Genomic DNA, 24283 nt, shown 5'->3' with positions numbered 1-24283 from the left:
ACCACTGTAGCTTTGACCTATGTCCCCTTGTCCTCATGCTGGGCACTGGTCCTGGCTGTGCAGAAAGGGATCATGCCCTTGGTGACCCTGCAAGGGACAAGTCCCCGCACCATGCACACAGCTCCTTCCATACCTGCCTGTAAGCTGTGTTCATGGGACAGCTCAGAGAGCTCTCCCATTTGCTTGTTCCCACCTCAGAGCAGGCCTCACCATACCCAGGTACCTGCGGCTGGGCTGCCCCTCCCCAGCCACGCTGTGGTGGGCTCCAGCATCCTCCTAGGGCCCCTAATATGTGTGTGCAAATGGGGAGTGGCTTGGGACCAAGGGACTTCCAGGAAGGGGATGAGTGATGCTGCCTTTCTCTTGCCCTTTGCTTTGTGTACCCTGCTCCCCCCAGCCCTCCCTGCTGATGGCTGCCTGAGTCCCTGGGCTGTCCCAATCCCACTCCAGCCTTCGCTGCACTGCTTGTGTCCTTACAGGCCCCTGCTGCCAGCAAAGCGTGGTGGCACAGGAGTGGCTGTGCGAGCCAGGCATGCACCTGATGAATGGATGGGTGATGGCCGAGGCACTGGTCCCCTCTGCCATGCTCCTTGTCTGTAGCACACAGTGCTGCGTGTTGGCATGTGCGTGCGTGCCGGCCCTGTCTCCGCTGCACTAACCCTTCTGCTTGCTGACTGCGGTTTTTGTCTGTACGCAGGGGGAGTACGATAAGGGGGTGCATCTCTCAGAGCCACGGGGGCTCTTAGTTGGACACCTCTTAGGCAGTGGACCTCACCTTGCATTATTACCTTCTGCTCCATCCGCCGCCTGGTCCTGGACGCACTGCGGGGACGCGCGGGCCCTCGACGGCGGGTGTGGGGCGTGTGGGGTGGCCGGGCACTGTGTCACTGGGGCTGAGCAGCGGGTGGGGGGGAGGTCGGTAGTGCTAGGCACCCCCTCAGCCAAGCTAGAGAGGCTGCCCAATGCTGTCTGGTGTCTTGCTCCATCCGTGTGTCTGTGTCTGTGTGTCCTGCTGCTCCTCTCCTCACTGCTCAGGGGAAGGGAGCAGGGAGCTTGGCCCCATGGCGGCTCTGTGCCAGCCGGGGCCATAGGAAAGGGAGCACGGTGTGATGGCTTCCGCCTCAGAGTCTGGGGGACAAGGGACTTGGGGACCCCTGTGCTGGGGCCGTGACCCTAGGGTCCGCCCCGTTCCAGCCGCAGAAGCAGCCCCAGCTCTGGGTCTCTTCTCCCCAGCGTGGGGGGGCTTGGCGGGATGTGGGCTGCGAGGCCGTGACCCGTTTTGTAGCTCTAATAAAATCTGTTTGGTAAAGCGCTGTGTGGTGTGTTCCTGGCACGGACACCTCCCCTCACCCCCCGTTGCCTTCCCCCTGCCCACCACCCCGGCTCAGCTCCGCTTTCCACATCTCACCCCCACCTCCTCCCCGCTGCACCCCTTTGCCTGCACCCCGCTCCCTGCCCGCCGTGCCGGGCCCCTACCCCGCATGACCCCGCCCCGCACGACCCCCTCCCCGCCACCCCCCATAGTTGCTTTTCAGTTGCTGAGACGCGTTTCTCTCTTTCTCTCTCTCTCTCTCTCTCTCCCCCCTTCCCGGGCAGCTCGGCCCGAGTGCCAGTCCCTGGCCGTGGTGGTTCCCCTGCAGGACATGGTGGTCGGGGCGGGGGAGCTGGCGCTCTTTGAGTGCCTGGTGGCTGGCCCGCCAGACATGGACGTGGACTGGCTGTCACGGGGCCGACTGCTCCAGCCCGCCCTGCTCAAATGCAAGATGCATTTTGACGGGCGCAAGTGCAAGCTGCTGCTCACCTCCGTGCACGAGGACGACAGCGGCATCTACACCTGCAAGCTCAGCACAGCCAAGGGTAAGTGGTGGGCACTCAGTCCCCGGGGGTTTTGCTCAGGATCTGGCCTTAGTGTGGTGCCAGGGGGACCTCCATCCCAAAGCGTAGCTGAGTGCTGGAGGGGTGGGGGGTAGAAAGCGCTTTGTGCCGCCAGCAGCTGGTGTTGCAAAACTCCATGGGCTCTAGTGCCCCATGGAAGGGCACCAGTCAGTTCCAGCACCCGAGCCTGCAGCCCACCCCACTCAGCCCCCTTCCAGCAGGTGTGCAGCTCCCAGGCACTTGGGACATGTTTGTATCATGGCTGTACCAGGCACCACGAACTGCCTGGCTTCCCCCCAGCTGCTTGCAGCACAGCAGCACCAATCCCCAGGCTCCAGAGTCCCCAGGCTGCTGTTACTGACATGTCCCGTCTGGCCCAGCACAAGGATATGGGCCTTCGGCAGGGGCCAAGGTGACCTGCCATCTTCCCCAAAGATACCACTGGTGGCAGGAACCACCACACACTCCTGGCTGCCCTGTCCTGTGCCTTCAGCACTCCCCCCTTTTCCTCCTTCACCAGCCAGGGACAAGTATCCCTGTCCCATTCCCTTCCCTATCAGTGCCCCCATCCTTGCTACAACCATCCCCTTCTGAAGCATTGCATTTGCACCCCCAGCTGTGACCCCCCAGCTCCATAAGGACAGGGCACCCTCCCACAACACCCAGCAGGCAGTTTCTCTATTGTTTGAGGGGTGGGAAGAGGAACTCCTCTGCCAACAGAGCCCAGACCCTGTGCCTGGACACCTTGCACATGCACTCTGAGCTCCACAGCCCCCATGGGGTGACGTGCTGTGCCCTGCCCTGCGCTTTCAGCTCTGCCCTTGGCCATGTGGCTCTCACCCTCCATACTCTCCTTGCAGATGAGCTGACCTGCAGTGCCCGGCTGACGGTGAAGCCTTCCGTGCAGCCACTCTTCACCCGCAAGCTGGAGGACGTGGACGTGGTGGAAGGACGGACGGCACGCTTTGACTGCATGGTCAGCGGGACCCCTGCGCCAACGGTCACCTGGAGCCACTTCGGTAACCCAACCCTCATCCCAAGGGGTCTGCACCCCCAGTGGAAACCCAGCCTTGGTCTTGGAGCATCGGAGGCACAGGACCAGGGACACCGAGGGCTGTGCAGGGCTGCTGATGCCACGTGCATGTCTCCACACAGGCCAGATGGTGCAGGAAGGGGAAAATGTGCGCATCCAGCAGGATGGGGGGCTGCACTCGCTGGTTATCGTGCACGTGAGCAGTGAGGACGAGGGGCACTACATGGTGACTGCCAGGAACACCCATGGCCACGTGGAGTGCTCCGCCGAGCTCTATGTGGAGGAGCCGCGGCCATCTGCTGCCTCCCAGATGTAAGATGGTGTCCCCCTGCTTGGTGGCCATGGGTCGTGCCCCAGCCTTGCCAGGCAGCTCTGTGCTGCTGGGGCTGGGCTGGGTGCACTGAGCTCACCATGGTTGGCCACAGCTCCAAGCTGGAGAAGATGCCATCCATCCCAGAGGAACCGGAACAGGCGGAGACTGAGGCGGAGTGCTTCACCATGCCCGACTTCCTGAAGCCACTGCACAACCTGGAGGTGGTGGAGTCCAAGGAGGCGGTGCTGGAATGCCAGGTGGCTGGGATGCCCTACCCCTCCATCACCTGGTTTCACAACGGCTCACGTATTGACAGCACCGATGACCGCAAGATGATGCAGTGTAGGGTTCCCCACTGCCCTCCCCTAGGCCAGAGCCACCTCCTCCTGGGCACAACACTGCCCAGGAAGGGAACTCTGCACCACGATGATGGGCTCTTGCATCCATCCCTGCAGATAAGGACGTGCATCGCCTGGTGTTCAGAGCTGTCAGCCACACACATGCTGGTGTCTATAAAAGTGTCATTGCCAACAAAGTAGGGAAGGCCACGTGCTATGCACACCTCTATGTCACAGGTAAGTAGAGTCACCACTGAGGGCTGCCACTCCTATACCTCAGGGTGGGGAAGCGGTGTTCCTATAGCAAGATGACGGCAGATGGGACCATGGGGCAGTGCAAGTTGCAGGGGAGTTGGTGCTGTATGGGGGCTCCTGGCAGCTCACCCCACTCTCCACCTCTCTCATGCAGATGTGGTGCCAACCCCCCCAGATGGGCCCCCCACTGTGGCCTCCGTGACCGGCAGAGCTATCACACTGACGTGGAACAAGCCCAAGTGGCTGGACACAGCCATAGGTGAGGGACAGGGGGTGGATATTGCTGTGATACAGTAGTGGGGACTCTGCACTGACCCTGTCCCCATGCAGACCCTAGCTCAGTGACCTATGTGGTGCAAATGCAAGTGCTGGGCATGACACAGTGGATGGTGCTGGTGGCTGGCGTGCGGGACACTACCTACACGGTGCATGGGCTCACCAAAGGGGCCCAGTACCTCTTTCGTGTCATCACTGCCACTCCCAAGACCAACAGCAAGCCCTCCCCACTGGTGGGGCCCGTGAAGCTTCTGGATCGAGGTGAGTGCACAGCTGGGTGCTGGGGGGGAGGGGCAGGAGGAGGGGCTGCAAGCCCAGGGCTGGGTGTGGGATCGGGAGGGATGGTGACAAAACATGTCACAGGTCCCTACCTGGATGAGGCTCCAGTCATCCTGGACAAGCCTGATGTAGTCTATGTGGTGGAGGGCCAACCAGCCTCTGTTACCATCACCATCAACCATGTGGAGGCCACTGTCACCTGGAAGAGGTAGGATGCACCCTATGTGGTTCTCGGGGCACGCACCAAAGGGTGACATGCAGAGCTGATGGTGTGTGCCCGCAGGGGCGGGCAGGTGCTGGGAGAGCAGGAGGGAACATGCGAGATGACGATGCCAGATGATGACCAGCACTGCCTGAGGCTGCTGCGCGTGGGTCGGGGGGCTGCGGGGCCGCTGGCCTGCGAGGTGAGCAACCGCCACGGCACTGCCCGCTGCACCCTCCGCCTCCACCTCGCAGGTAGGTGCCCCCGTGCTGGGGGGCTGTGCCCCTCTGCCGTGGGGGTGGCATCGTCCCATAGGGTAGCACTGCCTTGATGGTGCACCATGGCTGTGTGCCAGGGGGGGCACTGCCCCGTAGCATGGCATTGCTCATCCATGATCCATACTCATATGCTGTGGGGATACTGTCCTTTCGGGTGGTAGTCATGAGGCTGACAGCCCGTGAGCTATGCATGCATATCTGGTGTCTTATCTGATTTGAGTTGAGGCGTCCTGCACGCCCCACGATCATGTGCAGGGGGTGGCACTGTGCCATGGGTGACGCTGCCCCATGGGTGGCTCTGTGCCATGACCCATGGTGCCCCTTGGCCACGTGCTATGAATGACAGTGCTGCATGGTGCCCCTTACCCGTGTATGACAGGCACTGCTCCATGGCCATGAGCCACGAGGGAAGCTCCTCAGTACCCCACACCGGTGTCATGGCTGGCACTGCTCCACAGTACCTCACATCCATTTATAAAGGGGAGATGTGGCCCCACTCTGCCCCATGTCCATGTCCATTGAGCAGCACTGCCCCATGGTGCCCCATTCTCAGTGTGTTGGGGTAGCACTGCCCCATGATGTCCCACGCCCCATCTCTCGGCAGAGGCACCACGCTTTGAGTCCATTATGGAGGACATCGATGCCCAGGAAGGGGAGACACCCCGCTTCGCCGTGGTGGTGGAGGGCAAGCCGCTGCCAGACATCATGTGGTACAAGGTGGGATGGGACCTCAGCACCTTGTCCTGACTCACAGTCCACCAGAACCACAGCCCCTGCTCCCCTCCCTGTTCTGGGCTCCTTGTGCTGGGCCTTTGTGCTCTCCCCAGATGACACAGGGTGCTGCACACGTTGGTGGTGGGAGCTGGAGGGGGAATGGCACGGGCCCCCCTGACACCTGCTGTACCCCCAGGATGGGGAGCTGCTGGAGGAGAGCAGCCACCTGAGCTTCGTTTACGAGGACAACGAGTGCTCCCTGGTGGTGCTGGGTGCTGCCGAGACTGATAGCGGGGTATACACCTGCACGGCCAGGAATCTGGCGGGAGAGGTTTCCTGCAAGGCTGAGCTGGTGGTGCATGCAGGTACAGCCAGCCAAGTCCCCTTGGCCCTGCACTGGGGGCCTGCCCCCGGCCCCCTGCTCAGCCCCAACAGCGCCTCCTTTTCCCCCAGCCCAGCCTGCAGCCGATGCCACCATGGAGGAAGATGCGCTGCACAAGGCACGACGCCTGACTGACTACTATGATGTGCACGAGGAGATCGGGAGGTACGGGGCCAGGAGATCCTCTGAGGACAGTCGTCATCCTCCAGCGATGGTCCCGGGGCATCTCCCTGCGGGTACAAGTGTCTACCCCAGCTTCTCAGCAATGGGGAGGTCTTCCCTCCCCACCTCCTCATCCCACCGGCATGTTTCAGGGGGGCTTTCTCCTACCTGCGGAGAGTGACAGAGAAGAGCAGCCGCCTGGACTTCGCCGCCAAGTTCGTCCCTGGCAGGACCAAGGCCAAGCAGTCAGCACGTCGGGAGCTGCACATCCTCTCACAGCTTGATCATGAGCGCATTGTCTTCTTTCATGATGCCTTTGAGAAGAAGAACGCAGTCATCATGGTGATGGAGCTGTATCCTCCAGGAGCATGGTGTGGGGACCAGGGGAGAGCTGGGGGGACAGAGTGAGTGCATGGGAGCAAGGTGGGAGGAGGGTGTGGGCACAGCATTCCCTGTGCTCCTTGACCATTCCCAGCTGTGCTGAAGATGAGCTGCTGGACAGGATGGCAAGGAAGCCCTCAGTGTGCGAGTCTGAGGTGGGTGAAGTGGGCAGGGAGACAACGTGTGGCTGGGATACCAGTGTCCGTCCCATCCTGCGGATGCACCATGCTCACTGCAGTGTGCCAAAAGGAGGTGGCACCCCCCAGCCTCATCGGGGCTGCTGCTGCCTGTTGCCACCCCACCTCTGCTCTCTCGCAGGTCCGCTCCTACATGCGGCAGATCCTGGAGGGGATCTGCTATCTGCACCAGCACCGAGTCCTGCACCTGGACATCAAAGTGAGTGCTCCGTGGGCCCCTGCAAAGGAGGCATCCCCTGTGCCTTGCTGCACCTCTTCCCAGTGGGAGCCTCCTGCCAAGCTCCCACCTGCCCTGCGCTCTCCTGTAGCCAGAAAACCTCCTGATGGCGGATTCGAGCAGTGAGCAGGTCCGGATCTGTGACTTCGGCAACGCACAGGAGCTGATGCCTGATGAGCCGCAGTACTGCAAGTATGGCACCCCTGAGTTCGTGGGGCCCGAGATTGTCAACCAGAGCCCTGTCTCCAGCGTCACCGATGTTTGGTAAGAGCAGCCAGGTAGACCTGGCATTCCCACTGTGCTGGGGGACTCGTGCTGCGTGGTGACCCTGCTCTCCTCTCCACAGGCCTGTGGGGGTCATCGCCTACCTGTGGTAAGTGCCCCTATTGCGTCCCTGCAGAAGAGTCCCTCATTCTGTTCCCTTTCCATGCTTTTCTCTTCCGCTCTGGCTGCTCCTGCCCGTGGCTCTGGGGCAGCCCTCAGTCTCCAGGACATGCCAAACTGTTTCCCACATCCCGATGACAGTGTTCCTTCCTCGCAGCCTCACCGGCATCTCTCCCTTTGTGGGTGAGAATGACAAGACAACGCTGATGAACATCCGCAACTACAACGTGGCTTTTGAGGAGAGGATGTTCCAGGGGCTCACTCGGGAGGCCAAGGGCTTCGTCATCAAAGTGCTGGTCAATGACAGGCTGTGAGTGCCATGGAGACCGTCCCCTCCTGGGGCATGGCCATGTGCCCCATTGGGATGGAGGAGCTGGGTGAGGGGCTGGCAGGATGCAGGCTTCACCTGGCTCTGCTGCCACCTGGCTCTCTCTTCACAGGAGACCCACTGCGGAGCAGACTCTGGAGCACCCCTGGTTCAAGGTGTGTCCCAGCATGGAGCAGTGCCTGGTGGCAGCAGCGTTGCTCATGGCTTGCTGTAGAGTCTAAATGACATTGCTGTTCCCTGTCCTTGCAGACACTGGCCAAGGGGAAGGTCATCAGCACTGACCACCTGAAGCTCTTCCTCTCCCGTCGGAAATGGCAGGTGGGGTTAGGAGCTGGGGTGGGAGGGCAGCAATGTGTGTCAGGCTGGCTGATGCCATGCATGGTGCTGTGCCACCTGCCTGGGCCTGACCCAGCCCTGTCCACGTGCTGCAGCGCTCGCAGATAAGCTACAAGTGCAACATGGTGCTACGGCCGATCCCGGAGCTGCTGGAGGACACCTCCAACCATCTCTCCATTGCCGTGCCTCGCCACCTCAAGGAGTCTCCAGCCCTCTCGTCCTCCTCAGACTCAGATGACCTGGACGAGCTGCCCTTCATCCCCATGCCGCACCAGGTGGAGTTCTCTGGCTCCCGCATGTCCCTCAATGAGATACCCACAGATGACGAGACGCCGGGGCCAGCTGAGGGCCTGCGGCAGGAGGTAGCCGTGCCAGGGGATGGCTCCGCCATGGAGTGGCAGAGTGAGGCTACGGCAAAGGCCGTGGTGGCCCTGGGGAAGAGGCCAAGGGCCCCAGGGCCGCGGCGGCAGTGTGCGGAGGTGGAGGCACCCAGCTCCTCCGACGAGGAGGCCCCTGAGGCCCAGAAGCGGTTTGAGTATCCCCGCAAAGCCATGAAGAAGGGCTCCAGCCTGGAGTCCCCGGACAGTGCCCGCCGGGGTGAGCTGAAGCGGGGCAGCTCAGCCGACAGTGCCCTGCTGAGCCGGCCCCCAGGCCTTGAGGAGGGGGCCGAGCTGGGCCGGGAGCCACGGCGGGCCCTGGCCAAGGCAGCCTCCATGGAGCTGCCAAGGCGTCGGGGGGCCGAGGATGAGCACGCCCAGCGCCTGGAGCTCATGCGGCAGCGCCTGCTGAGGGGTGGCACTGCCGATGGCAAAGTCAGCGGCCTGCGGGGTCCGCTCCTGGAGACGTTAGGGGTTGGCCCCAACAAGAAGGGGCAGTGGCCGCCTCGCATGGAACAGCTGGCACCCTCAGTGCCACGGTTGGTGCGGGCAGCATCCAGCGAGGCTGCCTCACCCCACCTGATGCCCCCAGAGCGCGTCCTGCAGAAGAGCAGCTCCTTTAGCCATGGTGATGCCGAGCCTGTCGTCCGGCACCGCCGCTCTGGTGCACCGCTGGAGATCCCAATGGTCCACGCTGAGGCCCAGAGGCTCAAGGAGTCCCCGTCTCTCTCTGCACTCTCCGAGGCACGGCCCCAGGTGCCAGAACCCATTGTACCGCAGCCTCCTGCAGCCAAGGCTGCCCAGGAGAGGAGGCCCAGCCATGAGGAGCGGGTTCAGCCCCAGGCCAGAGCCGCCACCACCACTGCGGGGAAGAAGTCAATGGAGGAGAAGGTGCCCACCAAGGCTGAAGCCACCAGAGCCACAGGGACGCCTGGGGCGGGGGCTGCCAGGCCCAGAGCAGCCACTCCGCAGCAGCCTTCGGCCCCTGGTGCTCGCACCCCTAAGGCATCCTCCTATGCGGAGGTGATGCAGGCGATGGGAGCCACATCGGAGGCGGAGCTGGCCACCAAGGAAGCCCCCCAGCCTGCTGCCCCTGCTGAGCCCCCAGCACCAGCCCCAGCACCAGAGGAGAAGAAGGAGGCACAGCCCACCGGCTCCTCTAGCTCACTGCTCATCCAGGACATTGACTCAGAGGAGGTCTTTGAGGCCAAATTCAAGCGGAGCCGCGAGTCATCCCTAAGCCGTGGGCTGAAGCTCCTCACTCGCTCCCGCTCTGAGGACCGGCACTTGGCCAGCCCCTCAGCCCGCGATGACGGCATTTACCGGCCCACACCAGCCGGTGTGCCTCTGGAGCTGCGCCGGAGCCAGCCCACAGGCTTGGCGGAGAAGTCCAAGTCGGTGCAGGACCTCCACGAGGTGGAGAAGGACAGCAGCTTCCTCCGCAGGATGTCTGTGCTCCTCAAGCGCACTCCACCCGCCGAGAGGAGGAAGAGCAAAGGGGAGGAAGGTGGTGGTGACACTCCGACCCGTGGGCGCCGCTTCTCCTGGAGCCTGGGTTTGGGCAGCTCCAAGGAGCGCAGGGACTCGGAGAGCCTCAAGTCGGAGCCTGGGGGTGGTGGGGAGTCCCCGGTGGTGGCGGTGCGGCGGAAGATCAGTGCCACCATGGAGCGGGTGTCCTCGCGGCTGCGCAGCCTGTCAGATGAGCGGCCTGAAGATGAGGGGCTGGGGGAGCTGGGGGAGCGGCGGCCCTCCTTGCTGCGCCGCTCCATCTCGGAGGGGGACAGCCTGAGACGGGTGGGCGTCGTGGCGCAGGACCAGGTGGGACCACCCCCGGCACCCGCACCCTCCTCCGAGTCCCTGCGCTCGGAAGGCAGCACCCGCTCTGCCACCTCTGCCAAAGGTGAGCTGGGGGCTGGGAGCACCCTGGGGCCGAGCTGCCCCGGCGCTGCCACACAGGCACCCCAGTGAGACCCTAGGAGTCAGTCCTAGCCATGCTCTTTGCCCGTGTCCCCACAGGTGAGGGGCAGAAGCGGTCACGCTGGGAGCGCTGGGGGCTCTCCCGGACGAAAAAGGAGAAGATGGCATCACAGCCCAGCATCCCCTCCAGCCTGCTGCGGGAGGATGGCTCTGCAGCTGGGCGGCAGCATGCACCCAGCGAGTCGGGTAGGTGTGAACGGGATGTGGGGCACCTGGGTCACCCCCTGACACCCTGTCCTCACCATGTCCTCTGCTCTCCAGATTTTCCCCCCATTTTTCACATCAAGCTGAAGGATCAGGTGCTTCTGGAGGGTGATGCCCTGACCCTTTGCTGCCTGCCTGCTGGCTGCCCGACCCCCAGAATTGTCTGGATGAAAGGTGGGAGCTGCTGCTGCCAGCGCTGCCCAGGCAGGCGGTACCCAGGAAGCAGCTGTAGTATTGCTCTCCTCTGCTCCCCTTCACAGATAAGCGGTCACTGCAGACAGACAATTTGCTGAACATCATCTCCTGCAAGGACGGCCGTCAGATGCTCACCATCTCCAAGGTCTCCAGGAAGGATGCGGGGCTATATGAGTGTGCAGCCGCCAACACCCTGGGCACAGCCATCAGCTCCTGCACACTGGCTGTGGCACGTAAGGACACAGGGGTGGGGGGATCTCAGGGGACAGAGGTGCTGCCCCACAGGGACAGAACACATGCCAGACACTGGGGATTGTTTGCTCGGGCTGCTCGGGGCTGGCTCTGGCAGAAGAGATGCACGCTCAGGCACTGCTGCTAATGCGGTGACACAGCCATGGGGCTGGGGACATTTTGGGGCAGAGCACTGGATCCCTGCTCTGCACAACCCTACTTGGGGCTTTCATGGGGGACAGGCTGCTGCTGCACAGGCATCTTCTTGCGTGTCCAAGCCCACACACCCTGCTGCTAGCCAGGCACCCAGCCTGCCCCCTCTGTGTCCCCCGGCAGGGCTCCCCGGGAGGCCAGGCACCCCGGAGATCGCCCAGAAGTACAAGAACACGGTGCTGGTGCTGTGGAAGCCTGCAGAGAGCAAAGCCCCCTGCACCTACACGCTGGAGCACCGGCTAGAGGGTATGTGGCCAGTGAAACGTGGCCACCCCGCTCTGCTTGTGGGCACCCTTAGCTGGGCTGCAACCTTCACCCTTGCATGGATGGGTGCTGGGGGCCTGGGAGAGCAGGACAGGGCACAGCCTGAACCTCACCATGCCTCCATGCCGGCAGGGGAGCATGAGTGGAAGTTGGTCAGCACTGGCATCACCGACTGCTACTTCAACGTGACGGAGCTGCCCCCCGGCAGCACCGCCAAGTTCCGGGTGGCCTGTGTCAATAAGGCTGGGCAAGGGCCGTACAGCACCCCATCAGGCAAAGTACACCTGGAGACAACAGGTAAGCTGGCTGTTCCCATGGGTTGGTGCCCACAGTGAGCCCTGTGGCATGGGGCTGCAGCAGCAGGATGCTTGGGGGCTCTTCCTCCAGGGCTTTAGGCAGTGGGATGCCGCTTGCATCCTGCTCCCGGATACATGCACCCCAACTCGACTCATGGCTCTCCTTCCTCCTTGCAGACTCCCGTGCTGCTCCAGCTAAGAACACTGCCATCCCCGTCCCAGAGAAGGTGGCTTCCAGCCGGTCGACCCAGACACCCCAGGCACAGTTGGAGCCCCCGGTCCCAGGGCTCCCCCCAACCACACCGCCCCGCAAGCACAAGGCAGTGCTACAGAAGCCCGAGCAGACGCTGCAGCCAGGTGTCCCTGAGGGGGCACAGCCAGACCCCAAGTTCTCACCCAACATCACTGTCTGTGAGCCCCCAGAGCTGGTATTCACTGCCCCTCAGACTACTGCCACGCCCCACACAGGCACCACTGCAACTCCCACGGACACATCTGCTCCCACTTTGCCCACACGGGTGTCCCCTCAACCCCGGGCACCCTCTCCATCCAAACCCTCCCCTGTCCCCTCAGCATCCACCACCCCCAACACTGCACCTACCAGGAAGATGCCCCCCTACATGGTCACCTCCTTTGTCTCTATGCCCCCCGCCTCGCCCCCTGCCCAGGAGGCACCTACCTCCACCATGTCCTCCAAGGAGCCCTCGGGTGACAGCAGGGCCCCAGACGGCTCGGCACTGCGGCAGGGTGTCCCCCAGAAGCCATACACCTTCCTGGATGAGAAAGCAAGGTGAGGAAGGGAGGGATGGGGTGCTGTGCCACTATGCCCCTGGAGCATCTCATACAGGGGGCTGAGCATCACCCTGTGCTTCAGGGGCCGCTTTGGGGTAATTCGGCTGTGCAAGGAGAACGCCACAGGAAAGCTCTTCATGGCCAAGATTGTGCCCTATGAGGCAGAGAGGAAGCAGAGCGTGCTGCAGGAGTATGAGATCCTAAAGGCACTGCATCACGAGCGGATCATGGCCCTACACGAGGCGTACATCACTCCTCGCTACCTGGTGCTCATCTGTGAGAACTGTGCTGGCAAGGAGATCCTCTATAGCATCGTGGACAGGTCCAGGGAGTGGGGGTGACAGGGTCTGGGGATCGGTGTGAGGGCCCTGCTCATGTCCCCTTTCCCCAGGTTTCGCTACTCGGAGGATGATGTGGTGAGCTATGTCCTGCAGCTGCTGCAGGGCCTTGAGTACCTGCATGGCCGCCGCATCGTGCACCTTGACATCAAGCCTGACAACGTCGTGGTCTCGGGCACAAACGCTCTCAAGATCATTGATTTTGGCAGCGCCCAGACCTACAACCCCCTGGTGCTGCGGCAGCTGGGGCGGCGTGTGGGCACACTGGAGTACATGTGTGAGTGCTGTGCCCAGGCACAGAGCGTGGGTAGCTGAGAGGTGCCTGAGGAAGATGAACAGTGGCCAGGATGCTGGGGGTGTCTTGGGGCTGTTAGAGCTGTTGGGCTCAGTGGGAGCGTTTGGGTCCCTGGGGCAGTGAGGGTACCCGATGCTGGGTTGTGTTGGGGTGTCAGCGAGGGCTGCTGGAGGGAGTGAGGGTGGGGAGCTGGGAGTGCTGTGTGTACTGGGGCTGCTGGGGTTGGCCACTGTGCATATGATAGAGCTGCTCACTCTGTCTGCAGCGCCAGAAGTGGTGAAAGGCGACCCAGTAGGCTCCGCTGCGGATGTTTGGGGTGTTGGCGTCCTCACCTACATCATGTAAGAGAAAGGGGCTTGGGGGTGAGCATCCGAGATGTAGCAAGCCCCATGCGGGGCCACCAGGCTAGGGGGGATGTTGTAGTCCTAAAGCCTGCCCCCAGCTGGATATTTGTCCCACATGGGGATTGGCTGGGTGCTAGGTGCCCGCTAACCGCTGTGCCCAGCCCGTGCCACTTCCTCTCTCCCAGGCTGAGTGGGCGGTCGCCGTTCTTTGAACTGGACCCCATTGAGACAGAGAACCGCATCCTGGCAGGGCGCTTTGACGCCTTCAAGCTGTACCCCAACGTCTCGCAGAGTGCTGCCCTCTTCATCCGCAAGGTCCTCACCGTCCACCCCTGGTGAGTGCCTCCTGAGACCCATCCCTGCTTGGGAAGACCTGAGGGACACCCAAGGGGGTCTCGGAGGGAGGTGCTGGTGTTTGGCTTGGGGATGGTGTGGAGGTGGTGGGCACCCCACGGTCCCTGACACTGAGCTGCCGCAGGAGCCGCCCCACAGTGAAGGACTGCTTTGCCAACACCTGGCTCCAGGATGCCTACCTGATGAAGCTCCGCCGCCAGACTCTCACCTTCACCACCAACCGCCTCAAGGAGTTCCTGGTGGAGCACCAGCGGCGCCGCAGTGAGGCTGTCACCAAGCACAAGGTCTTACTCCGCTCCTACCAGGGCGGCCAGCCACCGGGGCCGCAGTAGCTGTGAGGGGTGAGGAGCCAGAGGAACATTCCAGGGGCCGCGGGACAGGGCGGCCAAAGAGCCGGGATGAGCCCACGGACCCCACCTGCCAGGGACGCCGGCAGGGCAGGACAGGGACAGAGACGAGCGACGTCTTTCAGTGGAGTCAAAGAAGAGTTTCCGGAAAATGGTGCCCCAGCTGGGGTCGGGTGGCGACGCTGGGATGGATGGAGAATGTGGCAGAGGGTTGGGGGAAGAATGTGACAGGGATAGGGCGGGGATAAAGATGGGGGTCTGGAAGATTTGCCAGCATGCCAGCCAGCCTGGGCCACACGGTCAGTGGGGGACTGGCCCCAAAACGTGGCTGCCCCTGCAGCATCCAGCCCAGCCACGTGCCTTACCCGCAGCCCGTGGCTCCCACTGTCATGACACGGGGGGGCAAGGGGCGGCCTCGTACCCCAGCACAGACTGGGGATGCCCACGGTCAGCGTGCTTTGCACGGGAGCGACGAAGATGGAGGCTGCTCCGCTGAGCCGTGCAGAGGGGCCAGCCCACAGCACGGGCCTGCTCCCGCTCCAGAGGGCTGCAGCCCGGGCCCCACACCGGTGCCTTCCCCGGGCTATGCATACTCTGCAGCTGCTCAGGCCCACACTGCTCACGCTTCTGGGGGCACTCCGAGCAGGAAGAGACGCTCGAAGCTGCCCGTACCTGGAAAGCTCCCCGCAGCCCCTCCCGCCCCACGTGCAACCCTACACGTGCCTTGCTGAACCACACATCCCCATGCACACGCACATCCCTGCACTTACATGCTGCCACGTGGGGCTCCCCCGTGCCCCGCGGACCCCCTCCTCCTCCTCTGGGTGCCCCAGCCCGGGGCAACATCGGGCAACTTCGCTGTAGCGACTGGGCTTTATTTACGGACTGCGGGGAGAGGTTCTGCCCCTGCTCTGTGCCCCCACCTCTCTGCCAGGCCCCGGAGTCGCTGCCGTCCCCGCGGGCTAAAGCAAGCACCGTGCCAGAGCAGCAATAAAGGCCCTGAGCAGCCCGAGTCTGTCTGCGTGCCTCTGTGGGGTGGTACAGCCTGCGGGCGGGGTGGGGGGGGGGGTGTCTCAGGGTTCAGCTCAAGGGGTGATGACCCACACACACGCTCGCACAGACGCAGTTTCACCACGACCCCTCTGCACATGCGCGTACCCCCCCCCCCCCCCCCCCTTACACGCATGCGCGGCCTCTCTAGCAGCGCTACAGCGCCCCCTTGCGGGCGGCGGGCGCGGCGCCGGGAGGCTGGGCGGGGCTGGGGGCCGGGCGGCGCTGGCAGTGACGCTGCGGCGGCGGAGCGCGCTGATGTGTCCCGGAAGTGCCGTGCCGGGCCGGAGCGGGACAGCCGTGCCGTCATGCCGCTGAAGGCCGTGATCCTCATCGGGGGCCCGCAGAAAGGTAAGAGGCCGGGCCCCGCGGGGCAGCCAGCCCTCGGCCGGCCCCGCCGACCCGCTGCGCTCCGCAGGCACTCGCTTCCGGCCGCTTTCCTTCGAGGTGCCCAAGCCGCTGTTCCCCGTGGCCGGCGTGCCCATGGTGCAGCATCACATCGAGGCCTGCGCCAAGGTAGGCGGGGGCCGGGCCGAGCCGGGCCGAGGGCCGTGCTGCTGCTGCCCTTCCCTCTACGCCCCCGCAGGTGCCCGGCCTAAAGGAGATCCTGCTGATGGGCTTCTACCAGCCCCACGAGGCCCTCAGCCGCTTCCTGGCATCGGCCCAGCAGGAATTCAGGATTCCCATCAGGTGGGTGCTCTGCTAGGTGCCCCTTGGCCCTGCCTGCCCTTCCAGCCTGCCACCAAGCGCCTGGCGCTAAGCACACCTGTCCCTGAGCATTCCCTCCCTCACAGGTACCTCCAGGAGTACGCGGCCCTGGGCACGGGTGGGGGCATCTATCACTTCCGTGACCAGATCCTGGCAGGCGGTGCTGACACCTTCTTCGTCCTCAACGCAGACGTGTGCTCCGAGTTCCCGCTGCAAGAGATGCTGGACTTCCGGCAGCAGCACGGGAACAAGGACAGCTTTGTCATCCTGGGCACCACGGTGCGTGGCAGGGATGGGGAGCAGTGCAGATCCGGCATGGGCTTGGCCAGAAGCTGTTGGATGAGTCCCAGGCTGTGAGCTCTGCTCTCCCCCGCTGCTTCCCTGGCACTGACACACCCCACTCCGCAGGCCAACAGGACCCAGGCTCTGAATTATGGCTGTATCGTGGCCAATACAGACACACAGGAGGTAGAGGAAGGCGAAGAGTGGACAGTAAGTGTGGTACTGAGGCTCTGCCCTGGCCCTCATATCTCTCCTTCACTCAGGTCCAGCACTACGTTGAGAAGCCCAGCACATTTGTCAGTGAGATCATCAACTGTGGCATCTATCTGTTCACACCGGCCATCTTCCAGCACATCGGCGAGGTCTTCCAAAGGAGCCAGCAGGAGCTAGCACTGTGAGAGCCCCTTTCTGCCCTGCATCCCTCCCACCCCACTGCTTCCCAGGCCTGCAGCAGCACACTCATCCTCCATTCTTTCTCTATCTTCTTTCCTCCTCTGCCATCATTCACTTGTTTCCTGGTCCTGAACCAGCTGTCCTTACCTTGGGTAAGTCGGTCCTTCTGTGTCTGTGGTGGCTGCTCTGTGCTGGATTGTGCTTAATGATAATGCTTACTTCCCTCCCTGCTACAGACCTGCAAGGCTGCCCTGTACATCTCTTCCTGACACCCTTTCCCTTCCTCTCTTCCCATCCCATACTCATAGAGCTATGAACAAGGGGCTGAGCAAGCTTCTCAGCCTGAACTGCTCTGCTTCACCTTCAAGCTCTCTGCAGCAGCCAACCTGTCACCTCTGCCACCACCCAGCATCGATCCAGCTGTGTAGGGCTCTAGGCTAGGGGACAGAATCTGCCATACCTACACCTACACGGGCTGGGTGGAGCTCTTGCACCACCCAGTTCTGGCACAGAACTTGTTCCAGCTGGCAGAATAACCATAGGGCAAGAAAGGGCTGGCCCTGCCTCTGGGAGAGGTGCACATCTAGAAAGAAGCCCCCAGATTTGGAGATGGTCTGCTGGGGTCTCCCTCTGGGGCAGGGATCTAAGAGACCTCTCACTTGCAGAGAGGAGAACTCCAATGGCTGGCAGCGTGCTGAAGTGATCCGACTGGAGCAGGACGTGTTCACAGCGCTGGCTGGGAGCGGTAAACTCTACGTCTACAAAACTGATGGCTTCTGGAGCCAGATCAAATCAGCTGGGTAAGGACTGTGGCTGGTGCAGCAGGAGCTCTGAGTAAGCTTCCTTAGATGTGGGAGAGGCAGATGTCCAGACAGAGCCAGGGTGGGTGGGATGGCAGGCACTGAATTCAGAGTCTCCTCTATCCTGAAGGCACCGGAGAGACAATAACAATCTTCTGCTTTTCCTCCCCCAGCTCTGCTATCTATGCCAGCCGCCTCTACCTGAACCAGTACAGTCAAAGCCACCCAGAGAGGCTGGCCCAAAACAAACCTGGAGGTCCCATCATCCGAGGTACACCACTGACATCCCCCAGAGCCCAGGGAGCTGCCCCATACAGCCAGGACCCACAGACAGCTCCTTCCCTGCTCTCAGAGCCAGGTGCTCATCTGGGCTGCTTCCCTTGACGCAGCTGCCTTATGTTGCAGGGAACGTGTACATCCACCCCACAGCCTCTGTTGACAGCACAGCAGTGGTGAGTGCAGGGAGACCTCGGGGTTGAGGACACTGCTGTCCCTGACCTTATTATGATCCTCTGTCTTCACAGCTGGGCCCCAACGTCTCCATCGGGGAGGGGGTGACAGTGGGAGCTGGTGTGCGCATACGCGAGTCCATCATCCTGCATGGGGCCTCACTACACGTAAGTAGGGCTTGCCCTAGGACAGGGGTTGTCTCCTCTCCAGTCCCTTGCTACACCTCTCATCCACCACTGCACTCCAGGACCACACCTGCGTCCTCAATACCATCGTGGGCTGGGACAGCACCATTGGGCGCTGGGCCCGGGTTGAAGGGACACCCAGTGACCCCAACCCCAATGATCCCTATGCAAAAATCGACAGTGAGACACTCTTCCGTGACGGCCGCCTCACACCTTCCATCACAATCCTGGGTAAGTGCTGGTCCTACAAGGTGGGTCAGTGTCCTCTCCCTCTTTTTAAGCCCCTCACTCTCTCCCTCCAGGGTGCAGCGTCACCATCCCCGCTGAGGTTGTTATTCTCAACTCCATCGTCCTTCCTCACAAGGAGCTGAGCCGCAGCTACAAGAACCAGATCATCCTGTGAGTCAGCTGCTTGCTGGGCTGGCCTCTGCCTGTCCCCAGATATGGCTTCACCTTCTGGGGGTTCCCAGCACACCAGAGGGCCAGGTGCAGGAGCCTTGCAAGTGCCTGAAGCCAGCTCCAGATAGACATTAAAGCTGGTGCACCATCAGCCTCGTGTGCTGCTTCTGTTGCAGCCCAGGGGTTTGGGTGAAGCTTTGGGCGAAGCTTTGGGCCTACACAGGGCCCCTGCTCCAGGCCATCTGCTGGCTGAACAGAGCACCTGCTCCCTGCAGCATCTTAGGTCCTGAGCTCTGGGTACGGCCACACCAAAGGGCATTACCAGCATGGCCTTGCCCTGGAAGACTTGGTACCCCTGCCTAGCTCTCCAACAGCTGCTCTCTCCAACTCCTCGTAAGGTGTTGGCCCTTTCCCAGGGGAGCCTTGAATGCATCTCTTCTGCCCAGACATGAGCCTGGTGGGAGGATTCTGCAGTGTGATTACAACAGCCTGAGCTGCACTTCTGCCTACCACAGGGCAATGCCAGCAACATCAGGCTGGCCTAACAGCACTGGATGAGACACCGGGTTCCATCACATCACTGCTGGGCCTGGAGGTAGCTATGAGAGTACCCACTCCCACAGGAGCACCTTCACACGAGGTCTCAGTATGAGGCAGAGCTGGCAGCCTGTGCTCTCATCAGGCTGAGACCTGCACAGTTGCAGTAGGGCAATAGCTTCCCACCTTCCTGAGGGCCAACGTGGGGGCCTCACTGCATGCCTGCCCTCGCACCAGCGATGGCCACAGGAGCAATCATCTTAACTTGTGTGCAGGGGGCAGAGAGATCTACCGCCATGCTGCGGCTTGTAAAACCTGTTTTTATTGAAGGCAGCTCGCTGCTGATCCTGGCACACGGTAGAAAACAGTGCTGTCCTTTATCCACTTATCTCCCTGCCTTCCCTCCATGTCATGCAGCTCTGTGCTAAAGCCCTGCATGCTGCCGAGGGCACATCACGCCTCACTTCCCACCAGGCACTGCATTAGGGATTCTCCATCCATCCCATACCACCCCAGCTGGATGGATTTGCTGCAAATCCTTGCTCCCAGCCTTGTGCATTCCTTTGCCAGTTCTGCTGTGGTCCTGGGTGGGGATTAGCTGTTCCCTGACTTTAAGCACATTAAACTCTTTAAGTTTTGCCTCTGCCTTGGATGTGCTAATTTCCTTGCCCTCTGGTGAACACCCCTGCATCGAGGGGAACTGAGCCAAAGTACTTACTCACTTTTGAATTTCTTCCTGTGTCCCACATCTGCCCTGGATTTTAGTATGAACAAAGGTTTCTCAGCTGCTGGACGTGGTTCTGGCAGTTTTTTCCCCGTTGTGCAAGGCCCCTTTTTCCCTAACCCCCCTTTACTGCTGTTCCTTGCACTACATTACAGGGGGTAGGTAAGGGGAAAACAAGCCCTGCCTGGGCCATTGTCCACCCACCCTCTGCTGCAGGCAGAGCCTTGCACACCTCTGCTGCACATTGCAGCTCTGCTGGAGGAGAGGAAAGAGTTAAAAGGGGCCCCAGCTGAGGTGCCAGGAAGTCTTGGGGCTGTCCCATCCCTAACAGCAGCTCTCATTACTGGAGGCCATCAGCATCTGGGCTGACACAGGGCCCCTCAGTAGAGGGGCTGCAGGGGGCCCTGCCTTTCCCTCCCTGCCCACTCAGCCCAGGAGCGATGGCAGCTGCCTCGTCCCTGCAGAAACGGGATGCTGGGGACTGCTGTGCACAGTGCTTTCAACACAGCTCCTGCACACTGAGCACCTGGCCCAGCCCAATCCTGTCCACAAGCCCTGGAGCTCTCCTGCCATACATGCCACTCGCACGCAGGCCAGTTTTGCTGCAAACATTTAATACAAACCAACCACCAAGCCCAGCGTGGGGCAGCATCCCTGTCCCTGCACCTCCCAAAGCTGCAGGGAAGCTGAACACCGCAGGCCCACGCTGCCCTCCTCTTCTCCTCCTCGCTACTCCAGTAGCAGCTCCATCCCCAGGGAGCCACAGCTACAGCGGGGAGGGGAAGAACCGCCCCACCTTCCCAGGGGCTGCCCTCTGCCTGCAGGGGAACACAGCAGATGAGTCAGGGTGCGAGGCGAGGCGGGCCTCCCCCACCCCTCTCCAGCAGCACTCACGGTGCTCGGGTGGCTGTGCCCACGCAGCTCCGCAGGGAACCAGGCAGGCAGCATGTCCTGGTGGGACTCAGCTGCCCCACATGTGGCTCTGCGGCAGCAATGGGGCAGAACAGCGGCTCTGCAGGATGTAGGGTAGGTCAGGGGCAGGGGGTCACACCCCAGCTCTGTTACGGTAGTAAGAGTCCCATGTGCTCACCATGTTTGCTGCTTGGGTCCAGCGTTGGCACTGGGTTCTCCTGTTCCGTACCCACAAAGCCCCTCCAGAAGTCAGGTGGCAGTGCCAGGAGCCGAGCCACTACCTGCACAGAGGGAAGGATGGAGGCCAGCAGAGGGGCTGGCAGCACCCACAGCAACACGCACAGCCTGTGCTCTGCTCACCTTGCACTGCCGCGGTGTGTCCTCCATGATGGCGAGCGGTGTGGGGTTGGCGGAGCTGTGCCCCACCAGCGTGGGGCCGAAGACACGGGACAGGTTGAGGACGTCCATCTTGCAGTCAGGGCTGCGTGACACCCTGTGAGGGGACAGGGCTTGGCTGCAGCGTCCCCACCTCTACATGAGGAGTGAGCTGGAGTCCCACAGCCCTCACCTGAGCAGGTGCAGCATGAGGAAGGCCAGCGTGTCCCTGTTGGCGGCAGGCAGCTTGCCCACCACGTGCTGCAGGGCCGTGCTGCAGGCAGTCTCGTCAGAGATGTCTGTGGAGGCAGTGGGTGTTAGGGAGCGGTGCGGCCCCCAGCCCCATCTGAGCCCCCAGGCCCCCACTCACCAGCAGCATGCAGGAAGGCTGGGTGCAGGCTGAAAGTGACCAGCGGCTCCTTGAGGCCCCGCAGGAAATCCTTCAGCACCCCGCACACCACGTGGATGTCGGCCACCCCACTTGGGGCCTCCCCGCCATGCAGCAGCCGCTGCTTCCACTCCCGTACCAGCGGCTCCGCACCCGGCACCCGGTACAGCCCGGCCTGTGGGGGCCGAGCAGTTCAGCCAGCGGGGAGCGTGACCTCACCCCACACCAGCACACCACCTACCTCTGCCAGGCCTCTCGTCTCCACCTCGGTCACACACCGCACCACCAATGCGGGGACCAGCGGGGCGGTCGGGGGGGCAAAATCAGCCAGCACACCCTGCAGAGAGGGGCAATGTGAAAGAAGGGCAGTGCCGGCTCACTTAGCACCCAGCCTGGGGACACGACCACCCGCTCACCTCGCGGGGCCAGGCCTGCGGGCGACGCTGGGCTGTGCAGGGTCCAGGGCAGCGTTCCCGGCACTTGGGGTGCAGCAGCAGCTGGCACTGGCGGCACCTGAGCGCGGCCCTCCCAAAGCGCAGGCGGGAGCCACAGGCACCACACGGCTCGGGGCGGATGACCTGGGGTGGGGAGGTGGGGTGAGGGCCCAGCACTGCTTTGGCCGTGCCAGCTGCTCTAATCGTAGGGTGTGATGCAAGGAGAGGGTGTCTGGCACGCACCATTTTGGAGGAGAAGTGGTGCTGGGGGGGCAGGACACTGGGTGGAGAGGAGCAGGGGGGGCCTGGCGCTGGTTGCCTCACGGGGCTGACCTCAGCTTGACTCTCCCGCACCAAGACATGGCCACCCACGTCCTCGCCGGTGCCCCGTGCCGTGGTCAGATCTGCGGAGACAGGGAGCAGTGCAGGGATCCCCAAAGCCAAAGGCTGCAGGAGCCTCCCTGCTTCCTGGGAACCCAACAGCCCCCCAGTGGGCATGGAGGCACATGGCACACACAGCATCACACAAGGAACCCCAGTTCCAGTCTCACTTCCCCTACCGGCAGCCTGCTTGCACCCAAGACCCTCCCCAAACCAGCTGTGACCTGCATGCGTGGAGATGCGGTGTCCTTGGCGCGAGCGGCGGCGTGGCACCAGCACAGCAGGCTGGGGGCTGTGGGCAGGCTCCAGGACCTCGGCGGGAGGGGGCACAGGGGGGACGCTCTCCTGTGAGGTGGGGGCAGTGAGGAGGTGCCTGGCTGCAGTCCCATGGGCTGTGCTCAGCCCACTGCTCAGCCCCGGCCATCTCCACTCACAGTGCTGGAGGGTGCCACAGAAGAGCGGTGCCGCTTTGCCAAAACCACGGGGCCGATCTGAGGGACCAGGGACTGGCGCTGGGCACAGAACAGAAGGATTGATGAAGAGGAGAGGGAACCTCTCCCTGACTGCCCACCGAGCACCCAAATGCAGTGGTCTCAGCCCCCAGAAAGATGCATCCAGACCCCACAAAAGCCACATAGGACCCCAGACCTAGGCAGAAGGAACCCAGGCCAGAGCTGCAATGCAGAGCAGCGCGCGGGATGCCCACACGTGGGGATGAATTATTGAGGAGCCCGGCTGGGCCACAGCTCAGGGTAATGGAGTTTCTATTGATTGTGGAGGTTTGCTGAGAGACGGCGCTCCCAGCCCAGCAGCAATACATTAACCCCCTGCCGGGTTCCTCGAAGCCCTCTGCGCAGAGATGGGAAATGCCCCAGCATCCCTCCTACATACCTGTCTCTCCTGGGCCTTGCGCTTCAGGGCCCGCACCACCATCATGTCAACGTCCTGAAAGGCAGCAGAGGTGCTGGGGGTTGTTGGCCAGGCCAACAGCACCCCAGCACCTGAGCTCCACCCATCACCATGGGCAATTCTGAGGTGTCCCCAGGTCACTTCTCACCACATCATCCTCAGTGCGGTCATAGCTGATGTCTGAGTGGGACAGGAGGGACTGGCACGACTCATCCACTGCAGATGACCTGCAGAAAGAGCTAGGTGTCAGCACGGCTGGGGCATCCCCAGCCCCACCCAGTGCCCCAACCCCGCTCACCTCCTGCCTGCTGCCAGGGCTGTCCCCAGTCGCCATCCAGCCAGGGTGCTGAGAACAGAGCCCTGCTCCCCACTGCCCCATGGCTCCTGCATCAGCAGCTCAAGGACCAGCTGCAGCCTGCGCTCCTGTGAACCAAACAAGGTGGCACGAGGCAAACACTCCCAGCACCCCCGGCATGTGCCAGCTGCCAGCCCAGCAAACCTGCTTCTCCAGCTCAGCCTCCGCACGGTGCCGCTTCTTCATCTCCACCTCCACCTGATTGCGGGCATGCTTCAGCTTCACCTCCAGTGCTGCCCGTTCGGCCTCAGCACAGGCCAGCTGCTCACGGGCACGCTGCCCGTCCTTCTCCAGCCAGCAGCACCACTGGCGTGTCACCTCGAAGCTGCGCACAACACGGATGAAGTCTGTGGGCAGCAACAGTGGATGGCAAACCGAGTTGGGGGCAGCCCTCAGAGCACCCGACGAGCTCCACACGGAGATGCCCCACGCACTCACCTTCCTCCAGGCGGCCGTCCAGCTCCAGCAGCTGCCGTGCCCGCTCCAGCTGGGCCAATAGCCGCCCGCAGCGCTGCCGCAGCATCTTGCCCGGGCGGACGGAGAGACGGGACGGGCAGACGGGGCGCACCGCACAGCCCCTACCCTCCGCCGCTGCAACCGTGCTCCGCCCCACGGCCCCGGGACAGCGCAGGCTCCAGGGGGCGAGGGGCCCACCCTGCCGGCCTATGTGGGCCGGGGGCCGGGGTGGAGCCCGGCACGGCCCCGCCTCCCGCAGCCCCGACGGCTCCCGGCCTGGGGCCCGCGGTACCCACGGCTCCGGGGCTCCCGGCGGGGCTGTGTCCTGCAGATGGAGCCACCTCCCTGCCGCAGAGCCCGGCTGCTGC

The 24283-nt window shown here is 62.7% G+C and overlaps 3 protein-coding genes across 6 annotated transcripts in view; 2 read left to right on the top strand and 1 right to left on the bottom strand.

The window, feature by feature from the left end:
- SPEG (striated muscle enriched protein kinase) overlaps window positions 1-15186 on the top strand; it is a 30941-nt gene extending 15755 nt beyond the window's left edge. For 2 of the 4 annotated variants that reach the window (XM_065751013.1, XM_065751011.1), the window contains exons 10-41: window positions 1597-1857; window positions 2736-2894; window positions 3031-3220; window positions 3334-3563; window positions 3677-3796; window positions 3969-4073; window positions 4145-4351; window positions 4454-4577; window positions 4653-4825; window positions 5454-5566; window positions 5760-5928; window positions 6017-6110; window positions 6260-6460; window positions 6583-6643; window positions 6807-6884; window positions 6994-7166; window positions 7249-7275; window positions 7444-7596; window positions 7727-7769; window positions 7864-7932; window positions 8046-10227; window positions 10344-10490; window positions 10566-10682; window positions 10769-10936; window positions 11271-11393; window positions 11544-11708; window positions 11885-12497; window positions 12582-12821; window positions 12891-13114; window positions 13398-13473; window positions 13662-13811; window positions 13955-15186. In XM_065751013.1, coding sequence (XP_065607085.1) covers window positions 1597-1857; window positions 2736-2894; window positions 3031-3220; window positions 3334-3563; window positions 3677-3796; window positions 3969-4073; window positions 4145-4351; window positions 4454-4577; window positions 4653-4825; window positions 5454-5566; window positions 5760-5928; window positions 6017-6110; window positions 6260-6460; window positions 6583-6643; window positions 6807-6884; window positions 6994-7166; window positions 7249-7275; window positions 7444-7596; window positions 7727-7769; window positions 7864-7932; window positions 8046-10227; window positions 10344-10490; window positions 10566-10682; window positions 10769-10936; window positions 11271-11393; window positions 11544-11708; window positions 11885-12497; window positions 12582-12821; window positions 12891-13114; window positions 13398-13473; window positions 13662-13811; window positions 13955-14162 — 7163 coding nt within the window. In that variant the 3' untranslated portion in view covers window positions 14163-15186. Of the gene's footprint in view, window positions 1-697; window positions 1310-1596; window positions 1858-2735; window positions 2895-3030; window positions 3221-3333; window positions 3564-3676; window positions 3797-3968; window positions 4074-4144; window positions 4352-4453; window positions 4578-4652; window positions 4826-5453; window positions 5567-5759; window positions 5929-6016; window positions 6111-6259; window positions 6461-6582; window positions 6644-6806; window positions 6885-6993; window positions 7167-7248; window positions 7276-7443; window positions 7597-7726; window positions 7770-7863; window positions 7933-8045; window positions 10228-10343; window positions 10491-10565; window positions 10683-10768; window positions 10937-11270; window positions 11394-11543; window positions 11709-11884; window positions 12498-12581; window positions 12822-12890; window positions 13115-13397; window positions 13474-13661; window positions 13812-13954 lie in introns of those variants that run through there. The other 2 variants (XM_065751012.1, XM_065751014.1) reach the window with 2 other exon arrangements.
- A 329-nt stretch (window positions 15187-15515) lies between these two features.
- GMPPA (GDP-mannose pyrophosphorylase A) lies at window positions 15516-18595 on the top strand. Its single transcript, XM_065750715.1, has 12 exons — window positions 15516-15578; window positions 15646-15743; window positions 15814-15917; window positions 16022-16214; window positions 16344-16403; window positions 16481-16611; window positions 17276-17410; window positions 17584-17681; window positions 17816-17862; window positions 17935-18027; window positions 18108-18276; window positions 18348-18595. The coding sequence occupies exons 1-12, from the start codon at window positions 15536-15538 to the stop codon at window positions 18446-18448; spliced, it is 1272 nt and encodes a 423-aa protein (XP_065606787.1). The 5' UTR covers window positions 15516-15535; the 3' UTR covers window positions 18449-18595.
- Window positions 18596-20334: 1739 nt separating this feature from the next.
- LOC136057754 (rac GTPase-activating protein 1-like) lies at window positions 20335-23982 on the bottom strand. The gene is made up of 16 exons (XM_065750619.1): window positions 23898-23982; window positions 23604-23806; window positions 23403-23527; window positions 23253-23331; window positions 23087-23140; window positions 22630-22707; window positions 22420-22540; window positions 22058-22218; window positions 21797-21958; window positions 21622-21717; window positions 21363-21555; window positions 21186-21291; window positions 20978-21110; window positions 20796-20898; window positions 20600-20717; window positions 20335-20523 (listed from the first exon to the last, which is right to left on the bottom strand). The coding sequence occupies exons 1-16, from the start codon at window positions 23980-23982 to the stop codon at window positions 20472-20474; spliced, it is 1869 nt and encodes a 622-aa protein (XP_065606691.1). The 3' UTR covers window positions 20335-20471.
- Window positions 23983-24283: the final 301 nt, after the last annotated feature.

The sequence above is a fragment of the Cyrtonyx montezumae genome, unplaced genomic scaffold (assembly GCF_038088225.1).
Source record: "Cyrtonyx montezumae isolate F1298 unplaced genomic scaffold, pur_monq_1.0 scaffold_7, whole genome shotgun sequence".
NCBI lineage: Eukaryota > Metazoa > Chordata > Aves > Galliformes > Odontophoridae > Cyrtonyx > Cyrtonyx montezumae.
The sequence above is the reverse complement of the archived record's forward strand: the minus strand, read 5'-3'. Positions and strand labels throughout refer to the sequence as shown.

What these genes read in the sequence shown, in the direction of transcription:
- GMPPA (XM_065750715.1), top strand. Translation starts at nt 15,536, where the DNA reads ATGCCGCTGAAGGCCGTGATCCTCATCGGGGGCCCGCAGAAAG. An exon ending in ACATCGAGGCCTGCGCCAAG is followed by an intron (nt 15,744 to 15,813) that starts GTAGGCGGGGGC and finishes ACGCCCCCGCAG; the next exon opens with GTGCCCGGCCTAAAGGAGAT. An exon ending in GAATTCAGGATTCCCATCAG is followed by an intron (nt 15,918 to 16,021) that starts GTGGGTGCTCTG and finishes CCTCCCTCACAG; the next exon opens with GTACCTCCAGGAGTACGCGG.
- LOC136057754 (XM_065750619.1), bottom strand. Translation starts at nt 23,982, where the DNA reads ATGCTGCGGCAGCGCTGCGGGCGGCTATTGGCCCAGCTGGAGCGGGCA. An exon ending in CTGTGGCACCCTCCAGCACT is followed by an intron (nt 22,541 to 22,629) that starts GTGAGTGGAGAT and finishes CCCACCTCACAG; the next exon opens with GAGAGCGTCCCCCCTGTGCC. An exon ending in CTCATGCTGCACCTGCTCAG is followed by an intron (nt 21,111 to 21,185) that starts GTGAGGGCTGTG and finishes GTCCCCTCACAG; the next exon opens with GGTGTCACGCAGCCCTGACT.